The sequence below is a fragment of the Salmo salar genome, chromosome ssa27, assembly GCF_905237065.1.
Source record: "Salmo salar chromosome ssa27, Ssal_v3.1, whole genome shotgun sequence".
NCBI classification, from domain to species: domain Eukaryota; kingdom Metazoa; phylum Chordata; class Actinopteri; order Salmoniformes; family Salmonidae; genus Salmo; species Salmo salar.
In genome coordinates, this window is record NC_059468.1 from 12,333,993 (window position 1) to 12,359,852 (window position 25,860).

The 25,860-nt window shown below is 42.2% G+C and overlaps 1 protein-coding gene and 1 long non-coding RNA gene across 2 annotated transcripts; both read right to left on the reverse strand.

Annotated features, from left to right (window-relative positions):
• Positions 1-1,691: 1,691 nt before the first annotated feature.
• LOC106588334 (acidic leucine-rich nuclear phosphoprotein 32 family member E) lies at positions 1,692-18,018 on the reverse strand. Its single transcript, XM_014177211.2, has 7 exons — positions 17,373-18,018; positions 10,879-11,028; positions 10,607-10,729; positions 6,498-6,660; positions 6,287-6,408; positions 6,120-6,162; positions 1,692-3,511 (listed from the first exon to the last, which is right to left on the reverse strand). Exons 1-7 carry the CDS (start codon positions 17,424-17,426, stop codon positions 3,429-3,431), a joined length of 738 nt encoding a protein of 245 aa, XP_014032686.1. The 5' UTR covers positions 17,427-18,018; the 3' UTR covers positions 1,692-3,428.
• A 5,346-nt stretch (positions 18,019-23,364) lies between these two features.
• On the reverse strand, positions 23,365-24,477 carry LOC106588281 (uncharacterized). The gene is made up of 3 exons (XR_001324618.2): positions 24,164-24,477; positions 23,818-23,884; positions 23,365-23,632 (listed from the first exon to the last, which is right to left on the reverse strand). It is a non-coding gene; the product is annotated as an uncharacterized lncRNA (long non-coding RNA).
• Positions 24,478-25,860: the final 1,383 nt, after the last annotated feature.

Below are 25,860 nucleotides of genomic sequence, written 5' to 3' on the forward strand. Positions count from 1 at the left end.
CCTTGAGAGCCCTCTGTTGCCATGAAATAGTGGGGTCATGACAGGCCAACCAGGGTAGGCCCAGCACCACGGGAAATGCAAGAGAATGCAAGGGCCTCCTGTAGTGGGGCTGGTGGAGGCGCTGGACGACCACCTCCTCTCTCCCAACGATCCATCGTCTGCAGCACGCGATCCATGGCAGTGCCCAGATGTTGCAACATGGTCGCGTGCTGCTGGACGCGCTCCTCTACCGCCACAGGGAGGGCGTCTGCTCCTGCTGACTCCATTTGAAAGGTCAGTGATTCTGTAATCGGGCTTGTGTGTAGCTGGTGTAGAGAGTCAGGCGCAGGACAGCAGATATGAGTAATCAACGTATTTACTCAAGTATTCACAAATACAACACAATGTTCCGAGCCCACAATAACGGACCATATACAAGACAAACAATCACTCACAAACAACCATAGGGGAACAGAGGGTTAAATAATGAACAAGTAATTGGGGGATTGAAACCAGGTGTGTAAAACAAAGACAAAACAAATGGAAAATGAGAAGTGAATCGGCGATGGCTAGAAAGCCGGTGACGTCGACCGCCGAACGCCACCCGAACAAAGAGAGGGCCTGACTTCGGCGGAAGTCGTGACACTTCATGATGACAGAAGTGAGTGCAATGGGGCGATAGTAATTTAGTTCAATCCCCTTAGCTTTCTTGGGAGCAGGAACAACGGTGGCCATCTTGAAGCGTGTGGGGACAACAGACTGGAATAGGGATTGGTTGAATATGTCCGTAAACACACCAGCCAGCTGGTCTGCTTATGCTCTGAGGACGTGGCTAGGGATGCCGTCTGGGCCGGCAGCCTTGCGAGGGTTAACACGTTTAAATGTTTTACTCACGTTGGCCACGGAGAAGGAGAGCCCACAAGCTTTGGTAGCGGGCCTTGTCAGTGGCACTGTATTGTCCTCAAAGCGCGCAAAGAAGTTGTTTAATTTGTCTGGGAGCAAGACGTCGATGTCCGCGACGGGGCTGGTTTTCTTTTTGTAATCCGTGATTAACCGTAGACCCTGCCACATACATCTCGTGTCTGAGCTGTTGAATTGCGACTCTACTTTGTCTCTATACTGACGCTTTGCTTGTTTGATTGCCTTGCGGAGGGAATAGCTGCATGGCACTAAGCAACCTAAGACCAGTATAATAAATTGTTTGTGGCATGTTCCAGTGGCTCCACCCCTGCATCTCTGACATAACCCCACCCCCTTCATGTCCGATGTCCTCTAACTACCAAGACCTCCCTCATGAATTATTCATGCCTGTGACGCCCAACAGATGGCACCTGTGTGTGATATTAGACGCTGAGCCAGCGGACTGTTCGTGAGGAACTGTAACTCATAGGCCTTACGGGTCACATTACACTCCCACTCCTCACATCTCACTGAATACCTTTTTATAAACAGAGAAACAGTTTGGATGGTTTTGTGAAACATTTCTCATACATGAATTGGTGACGGCCAAAGACGTTTGGTCAAGCCAATGTACTATACTGAAATTCTCCCTCCTTTGGCCACTTGTTGGTAAATTGTACATCATTTGTACATAAATTGTTGCTACATGTGATATAATGTCCCTACTACTGCCTAGCAGTGAATTACATTTGTGTAATTAGGTAATCATTTTCTGAAGACAAAAAACAATACATTTATTTTAAAGCATTCTCTTTTCTGTTTATATATTGTTTTATTCAAAATCCTTCTTTTAAGATGTTTACACCACACAAAACACAACGTGTCACAACAGCCAAGGATGGAAAATAATCTATATTGAGTGTGTTAGGTCAGAGTTTGGCCCCTTGACCTGTGCTTTATATTAAAACAAAATGACGAAAAATGTAATAAAAAATCCCACAAAAAAAACACATGAAACATCAAACTGTTGGAACTGAAACTATTTACATATTGCCTTACAAATAATAGATTAAAGTTCCTGCTATGTAAAATACCAGTACAATTATAAACTAACTTGCATCAACAGCAAGACAAAGGTAAAAATTTACTTCGGGATGCGGTTCATTCCTACACCGAAGCGGTTTGACCTTAACTTTTTCAATATAAACATTATGGCCGTGCCACTCTATCACCGCGACAACAACATTAATAGTCAGGTTACAGTATTTAAAGCTGTTAACAGATATGGCCTGTTGAACCAGAAGGAAATATATTGGTTTGCATCCGTTAAGGACAGATAAGGTTAAGGCCAAACCGCTAGGTTTGATTTAGAATACAGATTACCAGCCCCAGTCCTGGAAAGCCACAGCTCTATGGCCCTAACAAATGTTGTGGTCGGTTTGCAGGGCTAATGCTGGTATTGAAACTGCTAGACTACTTTTCTGGATCTCCCAACCTCCCACTATTTAAAAAATTCCTAAAACAAGTCATGTACTGTGTGAGGGATCTAACACTGTCTTTGCTATGCTTACGGGAGACAGGAATTTCATTGATGGCTGGAAACTATCTGGTACAAATGAGTTGGGGGGGGGAGGAGAGAGAGAAAGAGGAGACTGTTTGTGGCAGACAGTGATGACGGTAGAAGTTCCTAAACTTCCTGGTGCCTTTTTTTCTAGCCTGGTATCCCTGGCTGCCTGAGTAGTGAGGGTGGTTCTGTGTAGTGTTGTCCTGTAGGGGGCATTCTCTTCTCACCGTGGCCCAGAGAGGTAGATGAGACTTGGCTGGGCCATAGAGAATGATAGAGGCCTCTAGTGGCCAAAAGGCCGTATTAGCATGGGCAGCGCCATTGAGGCTTCCACCATTTTAATGTAGTCAACTGGGTAGGACTTCTAACTTCATTGGCTGACCCCTCCTGGTGACCCTGTTGTGAGTCATCAGGAGGGATCAGCCAATCGTGAAGAAAATTGACTACTTCAAAATGGAGATTGTCTCAATGGCGCTGCCCATGCAGTCACAGATGCTATAATGGCATAGATACAAAGATGAGTCCTCTATCTCTTTGGGCTGGACTGGACTCTGGGCTGCCTGGCCTGTCATGGGTCTTGGAACGTCACTGGAGGTTTGTTGAACACAGATGTCAACGAGGGACAGCGTGGGCCACTTCTGTTGTGCGGATGGCTGGTCATTGTAGCGACAGCCCTTCTTAAATTAGCCCATAACATAAAATCCAGCCCCACCCACCCCCCTACATCCATTTATTTTAGACTGCCTGCATATTGACGAGATTGTTGGAGTGGTAATTTAACTTAGAATGATGAACAAATTATTTGTCGATAAAATCTCCTTTTCGTATAGTATCTCATATATATATATTTATATATAAAAGAAACAGCCTCTACAGTGATATCTATGGTATACAAAGAGAAACAATCTGCAAGTTCACACTTTTTTGTGGTTATTGTTCTACAGCTTGGATCTGGATCCAGAGGTTCGCAGGGGGAAAGACAAGCCTAGTCGTCGTCATCATCATCCTCCTCCCCTTCGTCCTCAGCATCCCTCTTCCTCTTCTCCCCTTTGACTCCTGCCTTCTCCTCTGCACAGGGCACAAGCCAATCAAAAAGTCAGAATTTGTCTGATTTAAAAAAAGGTGGCGACAATCACTTCTAATCAGGACCAAGTAAAAACAACAACAGCAATCAAACCCAATTGGCATTTCCCTTCATTCTGAATTCGGCATCCTTATGAAATTGTATCCACAGGCAATGTGGGAGTTGATACAAGACCCACCGTATGTTCCGCCCACCGACAAGTCTCAAAAACACCAGAGTGGGAAAACAAAACACAGTACCACTCGTATACATCTTTTCAGTCACGTAACAAAGGCCACTTTGTAGACTGAATTACCATTAGCGAAACAAAGTAGAGGCTAAGGAGTCCATTTTGGTTTAATGTTAATGCGGTTCTCTTACATCAAAGTCTACTTTCAAAGGATCCCCAAGACCTCAGATCTACTGCTTACGTATAATATAGTAGTGAAGTATTTCCCCTGGCATGTTATATAGGAAAGGGTTGATTTATACTCCTTGCACACACATGCAAGTGCGCTGCTTACTGATGTCATCTCACAGTAGGCACAGCTTCCCACTCAGAGTCCTGAAGGAGTAGTTCACGTACAGTGCATTCGGAAAGTTTTCAGACCTCTTGACTTTTTCCACTTTGTTGCGTTACAGCCTTATTCTAAAATGGATTAAATAGATACAAATGCTCATGAATCTACAAATAATACCCCATAATGACAAAGTGAAAACAGATTTTTAGACATTTTTGCAAATTGAAAAAGATAACTAAAGTAAAATATGACATTTACATAAGTATTCATACCCTTTGCTATGAGACTCGAAATTGAGCTCAGCTCATCCTGTTTGATTCCATTGATCATCCTTGAGATGTTTCTACAACTTGGTTGGAGTCCACCTGTGGTAAATTCAATTGATTGGACATGATTTGGAAAGGCACACACCTGTCAATATAAGGTCCTACAGTCAACTTGACAGTGCATGTCAGAGCAAAAATCCAGAATTGTCCATAGAGCACAGAGACAGGACTGTGCAGAGGCACATATCTGGGGAAGGCTACCAAAACATTTCTGCAGCATTGAAGGTCCCCAAGAACACAGTGGCGTCCATCATTCTTAAATGGAAGCTTGGAACCAACAAGACTCTTCCTAGAGCTGGCCACCCGGCCAAACTGAGCAATCGGGGGAGAAAGGCTTTGGTCAGGGAGGTGACCAAGATCCCGATGGTCACTCTGACAGAGCTCTAGAGTTCTTCTGTGGAGATGGGAGAACCTTCCAGAAGGACAACCATCTCTGCAGCACTCCACCAATCAGCCCTTTATGGTAGAGTGGCCAGACCGAAGCCACTCCTCAGTAAAAAGGCACATGAAAGCCCATTTGGAGTTTGCCAAAAGGCACCTAAAGACTGTCAGACCATGAGAAACAAGATTCTCTGGTCTGATGAAACCAAGATTAAACTCTTTGGCCTGAATGCCAAGCATTAGGTCTGGAGGAAACCTGGCACCATCCCTACGGTGAAGCATGGCGGTGGCAGCATCAGCTGTGGGGATGTTTTTCAGCGGCAGGGACTGGGAGACTAGTCAGGATCGAGGGAAAGATGAACGGGGCAAAGTACAGAGAGATCCTTGATGAAAACCAGCTCAAGAGCGCTCAGGACCTCAGACTGAGGTGAAGGTTCCCCTTCCAACAGCACAACGACCCTAAGCACACAACCAAGACAACGCAGGAGTGGCTTTGGGACAAGTCTCTGAATATCCTTGAGTGGCCCAGCCAGAGCCTGGACTTGAACCCCATCGAACATCTCTCGAGAGACCTGAAAATAGCTGTGCAGCGACACTCTCCATCCATCCTGACAAAGCTTGAGAGGATCTGCAGAGAAAAATGGGAGAAACTCCCCAAATACAGGTGTGCCCAAGAAGACTTGAGGCTGTAATCGCTGCCAAAGGTGCTTCAACAAAGTACTGAATAAAGGGTCTGAATACTGTCATATTTCAGTATTTTAGAAAAAAAATGAACTTGCAAAAATTACTTAAAACCTGTTTTTGCTTTGTCATTATGGGGTATTATGTGTAGATTGATGAGGGGAAAAAAACAATGTAATCTATTTTAAAATAAGGCTGCAACGTAACAAAATGTGGAAAAAGTCAAGAGGTCTGAATACTTTCCGAATGCACTGTATACACATGGGGACTTTAGCTGCATTCACAAGGTAACAACTAAATGGCCTGAACCATCTCTGGATTACATGTACACAACCTACGATACCTGTAAAGCCCAAAGGATTTATCTGCCTACTGTGTAGGGAGGACTCTAACCTTATTTTAAGTGTCGAAGGTCGACCTAGCTTGGCTCCAAAACACACAGATAAGTGACAAATGAATAGTCACACAGGGCTGAGGAACGGATCAATAGAAGTCAAACCCTTCTGAGTCAAAGAGCCAATGCCCCTTTTCAGAGTCATTGCCACAAATTGAGTAACAGCCAGCATGGAACCGATGTCAATAGAGATGTTGATGGTTGATTCCATCAGGAGATCTGTGACAGACAAACATATCTGCCACTTCCAGGCTAGAGTACTTGGGTTTGATTACTAGTGACAGGTCAACACAACAATTCTGGTCCTCACCTTCTTCCTCCTCCTCTGCGTAGTCATCATCATCTTCTTCGTCCTGTGTGTGTGTGGGGGTGGGGGGGGGGGTTAAGATTCTTTAAATTAAGCGCCGACTCGAGTCGTCGGAAGTAAAACATTATGACGTTTTGGATAAAACATGACAGACATTTCACTTGTCTCACCTGGATCCTTTCCTTCATCAGGTAGGAGAGCCCAACCTCTCCTCCTTCCGAGCCCTCCTCATCCTCATCTTCATCATCATAGTCCCCTGTGGGTCCGGCTCCGTCCTCCCCCTCATCATCATCTATGAATGAAGAAGTATTTTGTTGAAGAAAGTTAGGCTGAAATACCACCAGCCCCACCATATGGTTGTGTTGTGGTAGCCATGCTCACCATCGTCGTCTGCCTCTGAGTCAGGGGCCTCGTTGTCCTCCTGGTCGAAGCCGTCCAGGTAGGTGACCTGAGGCAGCAGCTCAAAGATGCTCTCACGGTACTCCTCCAGTGTGGTGATCTCACAGTTAAAAAGGTCCAGGCTCTTCAGGTTCTTCAGATTTTGCTGTGGTTTTAGAAAGCAGAGGTTAGAGCTTACCAGACAATCCTGATTAACAAGTTCTCTCCATGCACAAGGCTGGCAAGCATAGCCACATATCTCCTTGTGAATGGGATGATTAGTTTACAAATATATATATATAATTTTTTTCAAAGCACTTATTTCAGAAAATGCAATTCTTCAAATGTCGCCATGGGGCAGAGAGAATATTTTTGCAGTTTTAAAGAATTTCCTGCAATTCTACACATTTTGCCATGACTTATGCCATGTTAATGATATGAGTGAGAGTGACTAACAAAATCAATAGAGGCCGCCTGGATGTCAGAGGCACTAGTAATGGGTGGGTTGACTCATAACCCGCAGTTCACGCCTTCATATCCCCGGGGCGGACGGGTTTAGGGTCATTAAATATTGTGTGGATGAAGGGCGGGTGGATGGCGGACGGGCTGAATCAAGAGAAAACAATACTTGAAATTCATAATTGTATCATTTATTTTACCAGGTGACTGAAAACACATTCTCATGTACAGCAATGACCTGGAGAATAGTTACAGGGGAGACGAGGGGGGATGAATAAGCCAATTGGAAACTGGGGATGATTAGGTGGTGATGGTAGTATGAGGGCCAGATTGGGAATTTAGCCAGGACACCAGGGTTAACACCCCTACTCTTATGATAAATGCAATGGGATCTTTAGTGACCATCATTCTTGTGCAATTTACACCGAGTATACAAAAGATTAAGAACACCTGCTCTTTCCATGACAGACTGACCAGGTGAAAGCTATGATCCCTTATTGATGTCACTTGTTAATTCCACTTCAAAATCAGTGTAGAGACAGGTTAAAGAAGGATTTTTAAGCCTTAAGACATGGATTGTGTATGTGTGCCATTCAGAGGGTGAATGGGCATGGCAAAAGATTGAAGTGCCTCTGAACGGGGTATGGTAGTAGGTGCCAGGCGCACCGGTTTGTGTCCAGAACTGCAGCGCTGCTGGGTCTTTCACGCTCAACAGTTTCCCGTGTGTATCAAGAATGGTCCACCACCCAAAGGACATCCAGCCAACTTGACACAACTGTGGGAAGCATTGGAGTCAACATGGGCCAGCATCCCTGTGGAACGGTTTTCGACACCTTGTAGAGTACATGCCCCAATGAATTGAGGCTGTTCTCAGGGCGGGGGGAGGATTTGGTGAAGTGGTAAAAGAGGATGATAGCAGTGTTATGCGTGATGATTGTGAGGCGCTATACAAATTCTATAGTCAAAAGGCAGGGACTTCAAATAGGCTTATGACACGTCAAGGGAACTGTAGCCTACAGTTCAGACGGGTTAAATGGAAACTGAAATCTGGACAATGACTATAGGTCTATAACCTCTCACATAGCATTAATATTAACTCCTGCAGAATTAAGAATTTCTTGCAGTAAAATTATACACAAAATGTAGGCAACATTTTTACTCGGGAACAGGAGTGGAGAAATATGATTTCTTTCTCTCAGCATCTTGAGAGGATGCAAATGCTCAGATACCATCTTTGGGGTGCCATCTTTATCAGCATCATAGAAGCTGCTATTATTTCAACCACATAGAATGTGCTTCCAAGCCGAACTGAAATCTTATCAGAAACATGTTGGGTCATTTTCACAGCTTTCTATTTCCTTACAACAGGTCAAACTAATGTCGTTTGGACTTTTCACAGAAAATCTTTCCATTTCTGTTTTTACATTGCATTTTCTCCCCGGTCCCTAAATGGTTTTGCTCCGTGAAAGGTGATGACAGAAAACTTTACCGATGTCAACTAGATTGAAGCATTCGCTCTATGATTCATGACATTATTCTGGTGACAAAAGGTTTATTTTGTCTTCTAGAGCAAAATATAATGACAGAAGAGAAGCTGCATGTAAGGTGCATTTGGAAAGTACTCAGACCCCTTCACATTTTCCACATTTTCTTACATTACAGCCTTATTCTAAAATGTATTACATTCTTTTTCTCTCATTAATCTACACACAATACCCCATAATGACAAAGCAAAAACAGGTTTTTAGAAATGTTCGCAAATTTAAAAATGAAAAAACAGAAATACATTATTTAGATAAGTATTCAGAACATTTGCTATGAGACTCGAAATTGAGCTCAGCTGCATCCTGTTTCAATTGACTATCCTTGAGATGTTTCTACAATTTGATTGAAGTCCACCTGTGGTAAATTCAATTGCTTGGACATGATTTGAAAAGGCACACATCTGTCTATATAAAGGTCCCACAGTTGACAGTGCATGTCAGAGCAAAAACCAAGTCATGAGGTCGAAGGAATTGTCCATAGAGCTCCGAGACAGGATTGTGTCGAGGGTACAGATTTGGGGAAGGCTACCAAAACATTTCTGCAGCATTTAAGGTCCCCAAGAACACAGTGGCCTCCATCATTCTTAAATGTAAGAAGTTTGGAACCACCAAGACTCTTCCTAGAGCTGGCCATTCGGCCAAACTGAGCAATAGGGGGAGAAGAGCCTTGGTCAGGGAGGTGACCAAGATCCCGATGGTCCCTCTGACAGAGCTCCAGAGTTCCTATGTGGAGATGGGAGAAACTTCCAGAAGGACAACCATCTCTGCAGCACTCCAACAATCAGGCCTTTATGGTAGAGTGGCCTGACGGAAGCCACTCCTCAGTAAAAGGCACATGACAGCCCGCTTGGAGTTTGCCAAAAGGCACATAAACGACTCTCGGACCATGAGAAACAAGATTCTCTGGTCTGATGAAACCAAGATTGAACTGTTTGGCCTGAATGCCAAGTGTTACATCTGGAGGAAACCTGGCAACATCTCTGCTGTGAACCATGGTGATGGCAGCATCATGCTGTGGGGATGTTTTTCAGTGGCTTGTCAGGATCGAGGGAAAGATGAGCGGAGCAAAGTACAGAGAGATACTTGATGAAAACTTGCTCCAGAGCACGCCAACAGGACAACAACCCTAAGCACACAGCCAAGACAACGCAGGAGTGGCTTGGACAAGTCTCTGAATATCCTTGAGTGGCCCAGCCAGAGCCCGGACTTGAACCCGATCGGACATCCCTGGAGAGATCTGAAAAGAACCGTGAAAAGATGCTCCCCATTCAACCTGACAGAGGTTGAGAGGATCCGCAGAGAAGTATGGGAGAAACTCCCCAAATACAGGTGTGCCAAGCTTGTTAGCATCTTACCAAAGAAGACTTAAGGCTGTAATCGCTGCCAAAGGTGCTTCAACAAAGTACTGAGTAAAGGGTACAAATACTTATGTATATGTGATTTCAGTTTTTTATTTTGAATAAATTAGCAAAAAAAAATCTAAAAACCTGTTTTTGCTTTGTCATTATGGGGTTGTGTGTGTTGATTGATGAAGGGAAAAAATGATTTCATCCATCTTATAATTAGGCTATAATGTAACAAAATGTAGAAAAAGTCAAGGGGTCTGAATGCACTGTATCTAACTATAGAAAAGTTTACTAATAAATAGCCTACCAAAATGTCAGAAATTATAAATAGAAACATATCTAAATCAGGCAACAACAACAAAAACTTCACCCACTGTTAAAAAATTGTTCCGCCGTCTTTGACTGTAGCCTACAGTGCATTTTCTATATTAGTGGGTTAGTGCAAGCCATATATTTTCACTTTATTACATATAGTCGGGCGGTTGCGGATGGGTTATTAGCAATTGCGGGTGAACAAACAGCTGACCCGCGCACCACTACTGTGCAGGTGCCGTGCATGCCCGGTTGATATTCGGCCATAATTACTACTAGTTTAGATAGCTGGCTAGAATATCTTACCAATCTAAAAATGGTTAGCTGACATGGCTAATTGCGTGAATGATAAAAATTGCAACATTTCTAAATTGCACCTTGTGTATTCTACCTCAACAGTAAGTTGAGACCCTGACTGAATTCCAAAAGTAGCCTTAACGACTCAACTAACCAGGGCCTCAACGTTGTTCAGCCCCTTGATCTTGTTGCCACTCAGGTTTAGATACGTCAGGTTGGGGCACTTCTCTGAAAGTGTCTCCAAATGACCTGAGATGTTGTTGTCACTCAGCTCCAACTGTGAGGAAAGAACACACAATTTCCTGATGAATCGTTTGAAAAATGTAATCCTGCATATCAAAATAAAGCCAGAGTTTCTTATAATTTTGCAAACTTATTTTAATTGAGATAATCGATTGCTCAAAAGGATCCAGCTTCCCTATTCACCTTGCGCAGTTTGGGCAGTGAGGGTAGTTTGGCCAGGGAGGTGAGTCCAACGTTGACCATGCTGAGGAATTCCAGCTCCTTGAAATCATCCGTCAGGCCCTCTACTTCACCATCACTGGTGCGGCAATTATCCACCACCAGTTCTTCCACCTGTAGGAACAGTAATCAAGATCAATTGGACACTTGACAATGAGGTGGCGCATCAAGAGATTTCATCCTGCACATGTTAATGAATGAAACCAAATTAAATGCATAGCTAGTTTGTTGCATTTTTTTCTCATTTCTTTGGGTTAATTCACCATGTCATTTTGTAATCTTATTACATGTTGATTGGAAAAGCTGACCCTTGACCTAAAGTCCGCTGTTTCCTGTGAGAGCACACGCCTTTTCAATTATTGTCTGCTTGAATGCTTTGCGGTGTTGACACAAGACGGAGGACCTGTGTCTGAAAAACGCCACGGCTGGAGTAGCCAACTAGCTACAAGGCTTCAAAAGAGGTAATAATATAAATTGTGCATAAACCCTGGGTGACTGACAGTTGGTGCTGTATTGAAGCCAACACAGCCATCTTGGCACTCCTCCATTGTAGAAAAGAATTTGGAAGCTATAGATATGCATTTATTAATGTCTAAATTCATTTTTTATACATATATTCTATTAGACACCTTAATGCATACTTTTTAATTATATTATGTGAGCTAAACATAAAAGATGATGAAAAGATATACACTTGAGTTACAGTTGATATAAGGAAAGTCAACTGAAATAAATTCATTATGCTCTAGGAATACAGATTTGCATCTGTTGATCACAGATACCTTAAAAAAAAAGATAAGGGCGTTGATCAGAAAACCAGTCAGTATCTGGTGTGACCACCATTTGCCTCATGCATTGAGACACATATGCTTCGCATAGAGTTGATCAGGCTGTTGATTGTGTTGATTCCTGAAGTCAGCATGACAATTGCACATAACCTCAAACCTTGAGACATCTGTGGCATTGTGTTGCGTGACAAAACAACACATTTTAAAGTGGCCTTTTATTGTCCCCAGCACAAGGTGCACCTGTGTAATGATCATACTGTTTAATCAGCTTCTTGATATGCCACACCTGTCTGTTGGATGGATTATCTAGGCAGAGGGGAAATGCTAGCTAACAAAGAGAAATAAGCTTGTTGTACATTCATTCCTATTGAGGACTGTTCCTACTGGGGAGTGCCAATATGGCCGACCGGTGACTTCAAAGCCTCGCAATGGCCAATACATAACATCAACAATTAAGGGTTTATATACATAATTGGTGCTAACCCATAGCAAGCCCTAGTTATCGTCTAGCAGCTCAACATTTGTTAATGACAGGTTAGCTAAGCTACAGTTAGAAAACGCACTAGCTCGCTAACAAAGTGTCTAGCTAGCTGGGAGCAACAACAAAAAAGTAATCCTAATTTCCTAGTTTTTACCCATTGGGTAAACATGTTTGCTTATCATGACAGGTGGGAATATTTAGCTATTTAGTTAAGTTATTTGGACAGAAAACAGGAGGCAGTGAGTCTAGAAGCCAACTACTAGCCAAGATGTCAGCTAGATAGTAGTCATGCTAGCTAGTTAGCTAAAAACAATTGTGACAATGATTGTCGTGGTTGACACATTGTTAAGAAATTGAACGATGGTTTTTAATATCTGTACAAGCTAATATTTATATCAGCATGTGTGGGATATTTTGGTTTTTACTGCGTTCAATCTTCTCGGTGTGATGGTTGGGATAACGGGACAATTCAGAGTACAATGCATTTCTCATCTCTGGATTGAGGTACGTTTCCCGAGCCATATCTCGTGCGGTGTCTTAATCTACACAGAAAACCTTTCCAACCTTAGTGCAGCTGTAAGCCAGCGGGTTGGATCTGCTGGCTATAATTATCCCAGACCAACCCTGGGGTTTTTACCCATGCTACTGTATAATGCGTTAGATATTTCGTTTTTACTGCTGATACTGTATCAGGTAGCAAAACCGCAGGTGGCCTAGCGGTTAGAGCGTTGGGATAGTAACCGAACAGTTGCTGGTTTGAATCCACAAGCCAACTAGGTGAAAAATATGCCGATGTGCCCATGAGCAAGGTCCTTAACCCTAATTGCTCCTGTAAGTCGCTCTGGATAGGACAGTCTGCTAAATTACCCCAAAAACTTTTTTTTTAAATTAATTGTCAGGGAGACTCAGAGTCCCGGGATGTAATTGCGTGAATGCTGTAGGCTGTAACATCTGCTTAAACATGTGTATACGACCAGTAAAATTTGGTGGAGAGAATTTTGCAGGTTTAAAGCTTAAGCACTACTATTCTGCCCTGCCGACCTCACGCCCCACTCGTGTAATATAGCCTACTCTAACTGGGATTTCTGGTTTTACAGTGTTGCAGCATCTTGGATGCAAATAACATCCAATTCATCATAGTTATATTTATAAGTAGTAGTATTCAAATCAAATTTTATGTCACATGCGCCGAACACAACAGGTGCAGACCTTACAGTGAAATGCTTACTTACAAGCCCTTAACCAACAATGCAGTTAAGAAAAATACCTAATAAAAAGTAGCAAATAATGAAGTAACAAATAATTGAAGAGCAGCAGTAAAATAACAATAGCGAGGCTATATACAGGGGGTACCGGTACAGAGTCAATGTGGGGGGGCACCGGTTAGTCAAGGTAATATGTACATGTAGGTAGAGTTATTAAAGTGATTATGCATTGATAATAACAGTCTAGCAGCAGCGTAAAAGGTGGGGAGCAATGCAAATAGTCTGGGGTAGCCATTTGATTAGATGTTCTGGAGTCTTATGGCTTGGGGGAAGAAGCTGTTAAGAAGTCTTTTTGACCTAGACTTGGCACTCCGGTACCACTTGCCATGCAGAGAGAACGGTCTATGATTAAGGTGGCTGGAGTCTTTGACAATTTTTAGGGCCTTGTATAGAGATCCTGGATGGCAGGAAGCTTGGCTCCGGTGATGTACTGGGCCATACGCACTACCCTCTGTAGTGCCTTGCGGTCGGAGGCCGAGCAGTTGCCATACCAGGCAGTGATGCAACCCGTCAGGACGCTCTCGATGGTGCAGCTGTAAAACCTTCTGAGGATCTGAGGACCCATGCCAAATCTTTTCAGTCTCCTGAGGGGGGAATAGGTTTTGTTGTGTCCTCTTCACGACTGTCTTGGTGTGCTTGGACCATGTTAGTTTGTACTGGAAGACAGGTGTTGGTGAAAAACGTTTTGAATGTTGTTATTAGTGCTGGAATGATACCTGTATCGTGATACTCATTATTATCGTGGCAAGGAAACAAAACATGAAGTGGATTTCACTTCTTTCGAAAAACATCCTTAATGTTGGAAACAAACATCATGTTGTCATTTAGTCACATGTATTTATTTATTTTCAAAGTTATAGCACAACACAGAGCATGTTTTTAAAGGAGCAAAAGAGTAAGTCTGTTTCGTGTTTTCATTTTTGTCATACTGGTATCATCACAGCCCTAGTTGATATCCCAAATGCTGGCCAAATGAAATGTGGCTTTGGTCAGAGAAGGGGAAGAGAGAGGCCCAACTCGGTGGAAAATCTCTCCCTCCAGCAGGTGGCGTTTTTTTTTTGATTGTTTCGCCCACCAAGCATGGAGTTTGGTGGACAACGACTCCCATTGTTAGGGCGGAGAAACCTCTCTCGTCGATATATCTATCATCTTTGCTATGGTGTGTTCCGCTTGCGACTGGCGACCTCAGTTTTTAGTGAGTGGGAAACAATTGTGGCAAAAATCTAAATAACACCCTTCTCATTGACTTCAGTACCAAATACAAAAATAATACAATACAGTGACTAATAACTGATTATTGATAATAACATGTTACAAATACAAATCATCTTGGCTTTTGATTCAGTTTGTAGCTTGACAGCCTTCAGGGCCGAGGTTCACACGTTTACGGCCCTCAATCTTTTTAATATATATATTTTTATTTAACCTTTATTTAACTAGGCAAGTCAGTTAAGAACAAATTCTTATTTACAATGATGGCTTACATTTCCAGCAGTATCATTATGATGTATATTCTTATTCAAAATAAGTAATGATACAAACAACCTCCAAAGCCTTTCTTATATTCCTTAAAAGTTTTAAACGTGGTAGACAGGGTCTCAAATGTATTCTCAGAAGCATGTTTGTTTCAGCACCCTCTTACCGGTACAAAGCTCTGCTGCAACAGGGCCTTGAGATTATGTGTAATCAGTATGTAGTTTCAGTTGTGGTAGTCAGTCATTTTTTTCTATACTTGGCAGCACAGGGGCCTTGGAGAGTGATGGTTATGAGGAATGGCTAAGTAAGTTGACGTGTTACATTGGCATCAAGGAAATTGACTCCAGTTGACTTTCACTTGTATAGCCTACATGTGATATGTGAGTTGTATTCAAGAAACCTTGAATAATTCCAAGCATGATGCTACCCTTTTTTCTCTATAGGCACTCCTCGGGGTGGTTATTCGGGTGTTGCACAAAATAGCACTGTACTTGTACCAAACAGGGTTGTGGTCAATTCACAACCCTGGAATTCCAATTCCCTTCAATGCTTTTCAATTAGTAAAATTTGCAATTGGAATTTGGTTTACTTTCTGACTTGACTGGAATTTAAATGAATTGACCCTAACCCTGGTACCAAGTTATATATGGCAAAGTGTTTTAACAATGTTATTTATCATCAACAAAATGTGTATACAATGTGTATATAAATCGTACCACTAAAGATTTAAATAACACGCTCCTCAAAACCAGAGACGGCATTGTCACTGTTTTAGCCTGGTTTTATCTTCACGTAATACCTCGATGGTGAACGAACAGTTCTCTGCGCGTCATCTCGACATTGTCGTCGAGAGAGAAACATCAGTTGAGATGTAGCCTGCATCCTATACAGAGGCACCTGCACAATGGACTTCACTGCCGAATGCACAGCAGAGTTCTGTAACTATAGAAATTGTAAGAGAAATACATTTGCCGAATGAAGGCTAGAGTCAGTGGCATGAATGAATGGGTTTTGTCCATCCTCAGACAAGCGTCGTCTCTGAGGGTTGGGGGGGGGGTTTACTGTTGCCTAATCTATTAAATAGGGGCGGAGGTCTGAGCCCCGCACGCCATCTGCCATATTACTTAAATTCGTAAAACGCAGAGCAGGACCACAAACTCTGCTACACTTGAATGTGTGTATATATACACACACACAGACACACCTTTTACAAAGACTTCGTCGTTAATCATACAGAGGAAAAGCCTGTTGTTACATAATCACTATAACATGGAGGCGAAAGACAACTTGCTTTTTTACAGTAGGCTATTTAAATGGCCGGCTGGGTGAGTCGTATAGGCTATAGGACATTCGTTTGGAAGTTGACTTTCTACATTTGGATTTAGGCCTACTATATAATACGCACAATATATCCATTTGCGTGTGTCTAAATTGAGTTAAACCGTTTATAGCCGTCAAAATAGGCTCGTGTATAGATGCAACAAAATGACTTCCACTCCCCGCACGTCAGGAATAGGGCTCGAAAGCCCTGCACTGTACAAAAAAACCAAAAAAAAACAGCTACACTGTCGCCACCGTAGTCAGTGCCTGCGCGTCTCGCTCCGAGAACGGTCAACTCGCGTGCGTGCTGGTTTTAAATTGCGTTTACATTCTTGCAGGCGTTGTTCATATAACATCGAATGATTGATGTTTCGGTCCCGTGGACTTAAAAAAAAAATTACTATGGTAAAAGAAATGGGTATTAGCTAAACCCATTCGATTCGTAAAATGTCCGCTCAGAGAAACCAACCAGCTCGTTGTGCCATTTGGTTAACCCGGTAAAACCGGTCGAAAGGCTCGTTACGCATGGAAAGCTTACGTTTTTACATTCGACTTAAATAGTTATTAGCATCGGCATCCATATGGAATAACACCTGGGAACTTTCAAGACAAACCAATTAATCGCGTCTCAAAAGTTATTTCACATTTCCACGGTAGTCGTGAATTCTCTGTATTTGGATTAGCCTGCTATACTACAGGAGTCAACACGACGTCAGCAGAGCCTTATTACGATGTTATTGGCTTTTCACAATTGAATTACTCTCACAACAATAGCATAATGTTCTTCATAATTATGCCCGCTCTGCCACCTTGAACGTTCAATGGATTAATCGCGGGCGCAAGACAAGGAGGATGATTGCAAAGACAGTGTTGCAGATCTATAAAATGTTATTAGAATCACAAAGCGATCAAAATTGCTTTGTGATACTTGCAGTTCGTTTTTGTACAGCAACCAACATATATTGTGATAGGACGAATAATCAGAATCCCCCAAAACTAAAAAAAAACTTGTAATCGGACTCGCATCCTCTCTTGTTGTCCATGTGCACAGCGGAGCCTCGCAAGAAGTCCGCTCTTCTCTGGGTTATCGGTTCGCATAGTTATCACCTCGTTTTTAATATAACTTACCTCCGCTGGTGTCCTATTCCTCAATTCTAAACTGATCCTCTTCTTCATCTCCATTATTAATCAAATATAAAACACTATGTTAACGTTTAAAAAAAATGGCAATCAAATTTTCTGAAACTCCAGTGCTTGGACCCACAGCTCAGCTTTCTTGGATGGCCACAGTTCTCTTACTGATCCTCCATGATACTTCGCACCCAGCCCCCTCTATCAAATCCCGCCCTGTGGAGTTCTTGATAGGCCAGTCCTGTCTTCCCTAATTTTAATCGGATGATCGACACACCAATCAAACAGATCATGCAGAGCAACATAAGCCGCCGGAGGTGATTGGTTGGGATTGCGCGCGCAGTAGATTTAGATGGGTCAATGCGAACGTCAATATCTTCTTTTAAACCGTCGGGGTCGTCACTAGTTAGCACAGCCACAAAGTCATAATTATGGATAAACCACGCCCATTTCTAAAATGTATCGTCTTAAACCGAACCTTAACCCTAACTTTAACCACACTGCTTACTGTATGCCTAACATTAAATTATTAAGACTAAATGCCTCATTTCTGTAGCCAATTTTGACTTTGTGACTGTGTCATCTAGCGGAAACCAAGATTAGAGTGGCTGCCGATCCTACTTTTCTCTGACCTTTTTTCCTCCGGACAAAAAAAATCCTGACGCTTCTGCACATGTGCGGTTCACGTTTTGCGCATGTGTTTAAATTCTACTTTACGTACAGGCTGTGTTCGAGAGGATCAAAACCGTAATGTATCATGGGTACATTGTGACCGATTGATCTACAAATAATAATGAGTACTAGTTATTTATGATACAAGGTTCTTTGTAAATCAGTCAGTCGGAGGTCGCCTGTACTGTCGGCTACAAACAAGCCCATAGCCTCTGCTCTACCAGAGATCTGTAGCCTACAGATGTAATGATGAGATGCTCATGTCTCCACCCTAGCAATGGGAGTCGTTGTCCCAATGCGGGAAGGCAAAATAAGCACACAGAAACGCTTTGGTCTAATTTTGGTACGAGTGAAACCTCTCGCTTCACCTCTTCCTCTCTGGCTCTACTCATAGAGAACAGGCTACTCTGGCAATGGTGTTAATTTAATACAGTTAGATCAAAGCTGAATCAATGGGCGCATTCGAGCAGATCACTTTTGTCAAATTGGTGACCCAATGGTCACGTCTTCCAAAGTGTGTTGCATTATGGGGTTAAAAATTGTCCGACTTGCGACTACATGAGCTTTACAAAAAATATGTGATCAAAGGTCATTAAGTTTTGACTGCAGTCTACTGCAAATCTCTGCAGTTGCTCTTCACCAACTTTATCATGCATCCATTTTTAAATATATATTGTATTATTAACAGCAAATCAATTCAAAAAGTACATTGGGGAACAAGTATATATACACAGAATATACAAAGGACAATTGTGCTAGGCGGTACAATATCATTGTGCAGCCATCAGCTGCATAGAGTACCATAGTATGAGTCATAATACCCATAAAACCTAGCGGTCAAACAAGGAAATTGTTCCAATTGGTTTTTCCACCCTTCATTTTGCCCATAGGGGATTTTAGAAACACTTACAATAAGGGCTGTGTTTTGTTTAGGTGTAACAGTATAGCTTCCGTCCCTCTCCTCGCCCCAACCTGGGCTTGAACCAGGGACCCTCTGCACACATCAACAACTGACACCCACAAAGCATCGTTACCCATTGCCATTTCACATCGGTTATATAGGCTTACCCTGGCATAACATTTTGATAACCATGTAAATCTCTTTAGGACAAGGTGACTTTTATAAAGATATTTGCCTGTATTTATCCCCTAAAAATGAAATGCTAATTAGCTGCTAATGTGGCTATCATAAAGAACTACAAATGCCCTGATGATCTGGACGAGACAGCCGAATAGAGGCAAAGGTAAGAATCTCTGGATTAACTATCTAATGTTAGCTAAAGTTAGTCATTCATAAATTGGCTAATTTTTTTAAAATGGACAATTCTGTGAACTGTCTTGTGCAAGTTTTAAATTGACACAATACCTGTTAGCAAAGGTGTCAGCTAGAGATGACTACGGGATTCGTAGTCTTGCATTATGTCTACTTTGACGCTAATTAGCAATTTTGGATCTGAGCGTAGGTAGAGCTGAATATATTGATTAAAGTCACCTTGTCCGGGAGAGATTGACATGGTTATCAAAACATCATGCCAGGGTAAGCCTACATGAAACACATCCCTTATTTTTTTACATGGTTATCAAAACGTCACACCAGGGTAAGCTTACACGAAACACAGCCGTTAAATTCCCTATGGGAAAAATGAATGGTGTAAAAACGATTGGAATCATTTCCGTGTTTGACCGCTAGGTTTTGTGGGTATTATGACACCCCCACTGTGGGGCTCTATTGTCAACCAATCATTAGGGTGTTTTTGTTTGCTCACGCAAATGTGACCAAAGACAACTGTAACAGGAACTAACTTCGCATGATTCATCTATATAGTGGATATGTGAATGTGATATTTGAGTCTCTCACCAATTGGTAGTACAACGTACGCACATGTATTTATATATTTTTTTAAACACTACTAAGAAAAACGTATAAACAATGGCCGCAATGCCATGTTGCACTGAGCCTTGCTGTTGGAAAACCACATCAGTGTCCGACTTTCGGCTGTCACAGTAGCATCCCCCCGACTTCACTCCTGGACTTTCGTCTAAAGGTCTAGTCGTTAGCTTTTGCCTTACCATTCAAACGAGCCCACTGTCTGCAAGATCGAATCATAATAGTATTCTACATTACATAACCACATATTTGGTTATGCTATGTAGAATACTATTATATATAACAGAACTGAATATAATAGCGTAGTATTACTTTACTGTAAGACAAAAACGCCACCGCATTTTCCCCTCGTGTGGCCAAAATTCAACAGCGCGCGTCACTAGGCAAAATACACAGGTAAACTCATTTACAGTTTAACACAATCTGCTCTAAAACTCCTTCACTGTACATCATTAAAGACAACACTGAAGGCTACTTCGAAACAACAATGTACAACTCGAGAAGATCTAAATGCATATCTCCATGAAACTGATTGAGATCAAATGGTTGGTATGCACATGGATGTTTTACCGGTAAAACTTGTAGAATTATAATTCACGATTAACACGATTAAATGTGAAGGGAAGGAGACCACAAAAAAATGTTTGCGTAAAGAAACATATGCTCAGAACCTGAAATATCTGATCCAGAACTCCACCCACTCTTTGGTGCCTTTATTCAAGAGCAACAGCCCTTGTCACCCCACCACCCTTTAATTCCCTCACATTTTATGTATCGTCAGGAACCTGAGGTTTAAGGTCTAGAATGTAAAACATATTCTAAGGCATTTTATATACAAGGATTTGAGTTTCATAACCCCCCAATATATGTTTTTAAATGTGGAGGAGTCCAAGGCAGCAAACAGACTTGCTCTACCATTTGATATGCAAGGCAGAATATCCAGTTGAAACTGTAACAAAATGGCTGACCATGAACCACCCCAAGCATGGGGGCTTAAAGAGGACAGGCAGTAAGCCACACCATCTGTGCAATGTTGCTTTGCTCTCATAGACCAAAGTCCTTTGCACTCAGTCTTGCATCATATCAAGAATGTGGTGTTTTAAAAGCTATGCTTGCACTCTAATCTTTCATTATTGATCAAATGGGGATGGCGACTCAAAATGGAATGTCTGTTCGATGGTATTACTATAAATCTGTGTAGGCCTATTTTGTGTATTTGTCTTGGACAAATGTGTAGTCTTATGATGCAACATTGCAGGAAACATAATGTATTCTAAAACATGCACATTAGGCTCAAGCTCTATTGATTTAGTATGTCACATTATCATAAAGTATCCGCTAACCCATTGTAAAAAATAAAATAATAATGTTTATAGAATGATAAAGGATGAATGCAATACCTCAAGGTGACCACCAGAGGGACAACCCACACTGACCTCTGAGAGGAGTGAATATCCTGAGACTCCCTCACTAAGCTGATTTGTTCATCAAGTTACCAGAATGGAGTTTGATATCCAACGTGGCTCTGTCGCTACAAGCGATTTTTTTAGTGTCACTTATGGATCCACAGATATTGCACACCCAGTCATGAAATTGTTTAAGTCATTATTACTACACTCGGACTCCCGAGTGGTGCAGCGTTCTAAGGCACTCCATCTCAGTGCTAGAGGTGTCACTACAGACCCTGGTTCGATTCCAGGCTGTATGACAACCGGCCGTGATTGGGAGTCCCATAGGGCGGCGCACAATTGGCCCAACCACAACTCTGGTAACTGTACAGGAGGAAGTTATCCTCCAAAAAACAGTGTGCTGTACTATCAGTGTCCACAAGATGGCAGACGGCGCAAGGATGAAGTCAAAACCAGATAAAACTGGATATGTGTAATCACAATGCACAGACATTGCAACGCCTTGTATCCTGGTACATGTATTTTTAATTGCAAATCGCTAGAGGGTGCAATAATGCTTCAACCAACGAGTTTGTCTGCCTTGTCAACTTTGACTTTGAATAGAGGCTTAATAATGCTGTTATAACATTCACATAATGTTTACCACAACTTAGCAGTTATTCTAGCTACTGAAACAGTGTTTTTTTCTCTGCCATTGTACTTCTCATTGAGTACTTGTCAATAACCTTGATTGGTTAATATTCCAGCACTGATTAGGGCGGCTATACATGCTTTGTGACCCGAAAATATTCAGAAGTGCTAAAACTTTCAAGGTAGTAAGATGTCATAGACCTTTTGATTTATGTTCTGAAATGATCATTTCAGAAACATAAGAGGCCAGGGGTAAAATTCGAGGACTCATTGCTGGGGAATTCCATTCATGGTGGAACCCCAGTGATTCTCCTCCTTGACCCTGATAGTGGACTGTTCTCACATAGTTGCAGCGTTTCCTACAGTCCTTTGTCCGCCGGCAACGTTGTGACCTACTGCTGTTCATAGACGGCGGGGGTTGAGGTGAGATCAAACTAGAACAATGCTGAACACACACTGATGTATTCTCATGGATGACCTCAACAAGGGGCAGCTGCGACAATGACTCTCTCGGGTCCTCAATGGGTTGAAAATGGGATTAAAATGCATTGAGACACAAAGGAATAAGAGGCTACCACTGCATTTCCTCACCTACAAGTCTTGTCGTTGAGTTAATTGAATGTGTATGTTAAATCACAGGAGGTTAGTGGCACCTTAATTGGGAGGACAGGTAATGGCTGGAGCGGAATCAGTGGAATGGTATCAAACACATCAAAGACATGGTTTCCATTCCATTTGCTCCATTCCGGACGTTATTGTGAGCCGCCCTCCCCTCAGCAGCCTCCTGTGGTTAAAATATGAACGACCCTAAAACAATGTGATGGCACTTTTTAGCGTTCACACTGTGTATGACTTGTCCAGAGGATTTGCGAGCTGTTGTAATGTCGTTTTGTATTTTAAAACCACAAGTTATAATTGTTTCTTCAGCCAAACGGCAGCCCCGCCACGTTGCTATAAAGCTTTGGGATTGGGCTTGACAAATGTAATCACTCTCAAATGTATAGGTGGAGTATGAATGCAGGACTGACGGTCCATGACATTAACATAAGCATTTTAAGCATATTTTTTCCAGTAAATTTAAAAATGTACTTGTAAAAAATCCTCTGGACTTTTCATAACATGTCAAATTATTGTTCAATATGAAAACATATGACTACATTCCCAAAGCTGTAAAACATTCCCCTCCTAAATGAAACTACATGTGTAGTATATGTATACTATTTCGATCAACCCGATAAAAAAGGCAAATGATTTGCAAATAAAACTGATTTAAAGACTTGAATGGAAATGCAATGCAAAACACAGCAAACAAATGGGGGTGGAAATAAGCAAAAAGTTAAAAGAAGTTGAAATAGGCCTATACATTTTCAGAAACATTTTGTGGTGGGACTGCTTAACCTGAGGTGATGAATGAGAGTGCTGTCTTCCAAGTCTTTCCTTGTGTGGCATAACCAACGAAACATGAATGACTATTGTAGTAAGTTGTAGTGTATACTGACCAGTGGATGCACAGGGTCTTTTCCTGTGCCCAGGTTTCCCCGAGGCAAGAGCTTGGCTGCAATCAGGCCGTTTGAGTAGGCTTGGAACAGGCACGACTGGCTTAGACAGCTCACTAGAGTTGGTGCTACTGGGCTGCTCAGCAGAGACCGATTAAGAGTCTGTGCGGGAGAGATGTTAGCAAAGTTATCACCAGGCTTCAATTATCTCTATGACTGTGACATTTGTTAGCTAGCTAGCAGTCCAGAGCATTTAGACCCAGTGATATTCAAGGTGTGTAAATCCACTCACAGAACCCATCTCATTGTGATAACATAGGCAAGCCAAAACAGAACTCTTTCATTACTTGATAAATCTGTAGGTTTGGGCTCAGTGTGGAAGGAGAGCAGCAGGCTGGGTTTGTCCTCATGGTCCTGAAATAAGATGAAACTACAGTTTAACAAATAGCATTGATAGCCTAATTGTTGTCCTCTTAGGCCAGCTATGGTATATAGAGCAAGAGAAGGCCTCAAGCTGACACTGGTTAATGTAAGAAAATATATTTTGTAACAGATTGAATAACATTTCCATAAGAAAACAAATCTTAGAGAGGCAGGGAATGCGATGAGCTTTTTGTAAAAAAAGAACAACTGCAGTATCAGGTGCATTGGTGTAGAACAAACACACAACCAAACAAATTTAGCTTTACTCACCATTGTAGAAACTCAGATTTTTCTGGTTTCTTTGTCTGAAAACAGTTGAATGCTCTGATGTGCAGTATTACTGCACCTGAAGATGTTTACTGACTACAGCTAGTTCTAGTTACATGGTTACGCTAGTTACATGGCTACGCTAGTTACATGGTTACGCTAGTTACATGGCTACGCTAGTTACTTGGTTACGCTAGTTACATGGCTACTCTAGTTACATGGCTACGCTAGTTACATGGCTACGCTAGTTACATGGCTACGCTAGTTACATGGCATAGAAGTCCATTCGAGGATCCAATACCTAAATAAAGTCTGCGGCTTCAGTCAGATTCTCCACCTTTATCCCCAAGTGTGCACTTGGTACACTCCCCTTCATGAATTCAGCCGTTCGTGCACCAGCCCAAACTTTTAAATGCATGATGAGGAATGACCGAGTGCAGACTTCTGGCTGAATGGTAGATCATTGTAATATACAACCTGCATGCCACACCCCTCCCCATTGTAATGTATGATGACATTTCAAACAATGGCTGTATAAAATGCTCTGGTGCTTAAAAACAAAAAAGGAATGGTTGTGGATGGCGTGAGCCATCACAGGTGAGTTCAAAGCTCTTTTACTCGACTCACCCTGAATAGAAACACCAACCCAGCAGAAAACACCAATTTGCATCAGCTTGACCACTGATTTACTACTGTAATTTTACAATGTGCCAGACAGTTCTCAAAGAGGTACTACATCTCCCCACAAAAGGTCCCCACATGGTCCCTTTACGTGAGCCTGGTATCAGCTGATTAGTAGTTACAATTTGACAGTCCTTAGTGTTACTGTTTTGAGTGGTTCCATGTCTTGTATCCCATGTGAAGAGATCTGTGTGAAGGATCTTAAATCAAGTCAGAAATGAGCAGCGGTCAAGGAGATGGCCTTGTCCCTGGAGGTGTGCCATTGTGTAAAATGCACCACTATTACCATAATTCATGAAGAGAGGGATTTCTGTACCGCACAGACTGTCTTCGAATCATTCTAGCGTAACGTACAGTATACAGTATGGTGAGTATAGAGGTGTTCTATATGTACAATTTGATGGTGACTCAGTCCTTTCAGACTGTCTGTGTGTCCTTTAACTCTTCCAAGTCCCGTCAGCAGTTAGACTGGCCAGGACTACCGCAATCTGTAGAACCATTTTCAAACCTAAATCAAGAGTTAGGCCTAACTTCTGACATATGGAACTCTAACTAACTCATAACAGTGAGTCAACATGCCTTTGATTTAATTTGTCTGGCTACGGCTCATGATTTGGCAATGGCCATTTATCCCCGGTGTAGGGCAACGTGCCAAGGGCAACATGCCAACGACATGCATTCACCATTACACAGATGGCATACCCCCAAAGAGGAAAACATCTTGACCAGCCAAGTGATGTCATTGTCTATACAGGCGCTCTTGCTGTGAATGAACACTGCCATTCATTATATCACAGATAGAGGAAGTGGAGTGATTGTCTGGCACAGTTATGGGGTTTGTGTGTAGCCAGGCATGTGTGTGTTATGTAGGAAGGTGAGCTATAAAAAGGACTGCCTGAAACCTTTTAGGGTTTTTCATTTTCTCACGCAAAACAGCACAAAATTGTGGGAAAAGCTGCATAGCACAATATAATGGTACAGCCAGGGTTGGGGATTACAAAAAAACGATAACTGTAATC

Excerpts from the sequence above, each read along its gene's own strand:
- LOC106588334 (XM_014177211.2), bottom strand. The coding sequence starts at position 17,426 with ATGGAGATGAAGAAGAGGATCAGTTTAGAATTGAGGAATAGGACACCA. Across the intron at positions 11,029-17,372 it reads GGAATAGGACACCAGCGGAG|GTGGAAGAACTGGTGGTGGA; the intron begins GTAAGTTATATT and ends CTGTTCCTACAG. Across the intron at positions 3,512-6,119 it reads CGCAGAGGAGGAGGAAGAAG|AGGAGAAGGCAGGAGTCAAA; the intron begins GTGAGGACCAGA and ends TGCCCTGTGCAG.